Source organism: Amblyomma americanum, chromosome 8 (genome assembly GCF_052857255.1).
Source record: "Amblyomma americanum isolate KBUSLIRL-KWMA chromosome 8, ASM5285725v1, whole genome shotgun sequence".
In the NCBI taxonomy this organism is placed as follows: domain Eukaryota; kingdom Metazoa; phylum Arthropoda; class Arachnida; order Ixodida; family Ixodidae; genus Amblyomma; species Amblyomma americanum.
The window spans coordinates 39,445,462-39,448,430 of NC_135504.1; the positions used below are offsets into that span (position 1 = coordinate 39,445,462).

At 56.6% G+C, this 2,969-nt stretch overlaps 1 protein-coding gene across 1 annotated transcript; it reads left to right on the top strand.

Moving 5' to 3' along the window:
- The first annotated feature begins 238 nt into the window (after nt 1-238).
- On the top strand, nt 239-2,906 carry LOC144100222 (myosin-10-like). The gene has a single exon (XM_077633241.1). The coding sequence runs from the start codon at nt 566-568 to the stop codon at nt 1,022-1,024; it is 459 nt and encodes a 152-aa protein (XP_077489367.1). The 5' UTR covers nt 239-565; the 3' UTR covers nt 1,025-2,906.
- The last annotated feature ends 63 nt before the right edge of the window (nt 2,907-2,969 follow it).

Here is a 2,969-nt window from a genome sequence, read left to right on the forward strand (position 1 = left end):
CACACGCATCAAATGCTCGGTTGCGAGCGCGTTGCGAGCGAACGAATCGTCGTTGTGGTCTGGTTCGTATCCCTTTCAGTGAGTCAGCGCACATCGTAGTCGCGTTTTTCTGCAGCCGACCGGCGCCGCTGTGCGCGCTGTCGGCGCCAGCTGCGCTCGGCGGTTGGTTCACAACGCGCCACGTGACCAGTGCCACGTGGGGTCGTCACGTGACATTTTTGAGAGGTGGTTTGTTCGTCTGCTTGCGGTGTGCGTGCGTGTGTTTGTGCGCTGCCCGAGGTTCTATCGGCGAGCGGCGGCGGTTGACTGCTGTGCGTGCGTGTGTGTGTGAGCGCGCCGCCCGTGTGACAGCCGTGCTACTTTAGCGGTGCCGGGCATGTCACGTTGGTTCTGAACCCTGCGGTGTGCGCTGGTCGGTGACGTCCTCCCCGGCTGGATTTACATGTCGTCGGCCTGGGCCCCGGAGTGAGCATCCCGTCGACCAGCACCAGCGTCGTGCCGTGCGAGACGACTTCGCGAGCGTCGCTCTCTTCGAGCCGGTCTCCAGCGGCAGCAGCCAGCCAACATGGCGGACCCTGCTGAACTGGATGCGTTCAACAGTCCCGAGTTGAAGTACCTGGTCGTGGACAAGAGCGACGTTTACGACCCGACCAAGCAGGCGGAATGGACGGCCAAGAAACTTATCTGGGTGCCGCACGAGTCGCAGGGCTTCGTCGCCGCCAGCGTGAAAGGCGAGCGCGGCGACGAGCTCGAAGTCGAGGTGCTCGAGACGGGCAAGCGCTTTCTCGTCAGCAAGGACGATGTGCAGAAGATGAACCCTCCGAAATTCAACAAGGTTGAGGACATGGCCGAACTGACCTGCCTCAACGAGGCGTCGGTGCTACACAACATCAAGGACCGCTACTATTCGGGCCTCATTTACGTGAGTAGCCACCCCCACCTTCCCTCCCTGCCCCTCCTTCTCGCGCTAGTACGAAAGCAAAGCGGCGACGGCCGAGCGGCAGCAAAACAAAAAAGTAGATAGAAAGTAAAATAAGCGTAGAAAGCAGACGCGAGCGGGCGCCCCTTTTGTTGGGGCGAACCGCCACACCTATCCGAGCCCTTCCCCCCTGCCGCAGCTCCCGCCGTCGTTAGGCCTAGTCGTTCTACGGACGGCGTCTGCTCAACATTTCGAAAGTTTCTGTTGTCCGGCCGAGTTTACAGTCTCCTGTGCGCGTCCCCAGCTGTTGTAAGCGCGATCGCCGATCGGTGCTTAGCCCTACGACGACGACTGCGCCAGCGAGCACCGCGGCTGTATCGTGCCGGCGTTTTTCGCGCTTGCTTGAGGTGGCGGGGGGAAGTTGTCCGCCGGTGCCACTAGTTGCATGACATCCGCCGGCTTGCTGTACTGAGTGTGCGCGCGCGCGCGCCTAGCGATAATCTTTTTGCTTTCCCCCGACTTCCTCTGCGCTCGTCGTGCCTTCCACGCATTCTTCTCTTTCGGTACGGCGAAACGCTTTTTCACGCTCGGTCGAGTACGCGCCGGCGTGCGCGTGGTAGGCCGGTGCGATTCGGCGGCGTCGTTCGAAAACGTGGCTGTTTCTTTTTGTTTTGTTTTTCGCTGTCATCCTGCGTTTGCTGTGGGATAGTTCAGCGTGGGGGCCTGTCCCACAGCAATATTTTGTTCGTACTGACGCGTTTCACTTGCCGGCGTGGTTGATCCTGCGCGTGGCTCCTTTTCTACAGTCGTTCGCTCGGCTCTCTGTTCCTCGGACCATCGCAAAGAACACCGTCATATCCGATGTCCTTGTTTCCAAGTCGTATTCTGTGTGCTGATAGATCGTTGTGTGTGCTTTTAGTCGGACTGGGGCGTGGGGCTGTTTTCCGCACGTGTCGACGAAGAAGAAAAATGTTCGATCGGTCTTTCACACGTGCGTTTTGGTGCAGCGTGCTGCCGATGCATACCTTGTGTCGATTTCTGCCACTGCGCCTTTCGTATGCAGGGCACGTCGTTGTGACGAATTCATCTGGAGCGAGCTCATCGTCTGCTATGTGTGGCATGTAGGAGAGGGCAGCATTACTCTGCTGGCTCTAACCTGATTAAAAAGATAACAGGCTCTCAGGTGTAACGAGTTAATTGCGGTGATCGTGCCCGTTTCGCGAGGGTCTGGTAGTGATCCATCTTTCGTTCTTTTTGAAACGCGGCTTGATATCGGTGGTGCTTCGTTAACGAGGCTTGTGTTAGAAAAAAAACGCAAGGGAGGATCATCGCAGGCTCTCCAGCTACGGTGACTCACCCTACGCTGTGGTGGGGAAAGGGACGGATCTCTCCAGACTTTGATGTGTCGCACATGTGTTATGAGGGAGGGTCGCTGCCGCTCGCTCCGTTTGGCGCGTTGACAAAAAAAAAAAAAAAACAACGCTCGTTCTGTTTGAGTCGACAAACGAGGATCTCCGTGCGAATGCGTCGTGTTGGGCTCTTCGCATCAGAAAGAAACTCGTCTTTTTTAAGCGGTGGGCGTGGCTTTGGACGCAGCTAACGTGAGGGGAAGACGACTTGTACGTTTAGAGCGTCGCCCTGGAAGCCGATCAAAATGCCGATGATAACGCGAAAAAAATAAAAAAAAGGAACCAGATGGGAAGGAGTTTGGAAGTAAAGGAACCCAGCCCGGAGCCATTCGATAAAATGGAGCAGGCCTCTGCATGAGGCCGGCGCAGCGCGGATTGCGATAGTGGCATTCGCGAAATTCCATCCACGCTATAGTTGCCCTGGGGGCGCTACATTTTTTTTTTCTCGCCACAGGTCTTTTCAGTGGTTCACCTTCCTATCTTTCGTGTGCGCTTTCTTTTTTTTCTATTTCCTTTCTCATACGGAGCGCTGAACGATTTGTTTTGCGACCTCTTGGACGCTGTTCAACTTCTTTTGAGCGCGCGCTGGCTGCACCGTTTCGTCTTCATTGCCGCGTTTGACACGTTGGGCGTCGGCAGAC

Coding starts and splice junctions, on each gene's coding strand:
- LOC144100222 (XM_077633241.1), top strand. CDS start 566: ATGGCGGACCCTGCTGAACTGGATGCGTTCAACAGTCCCGAGTTGAAG.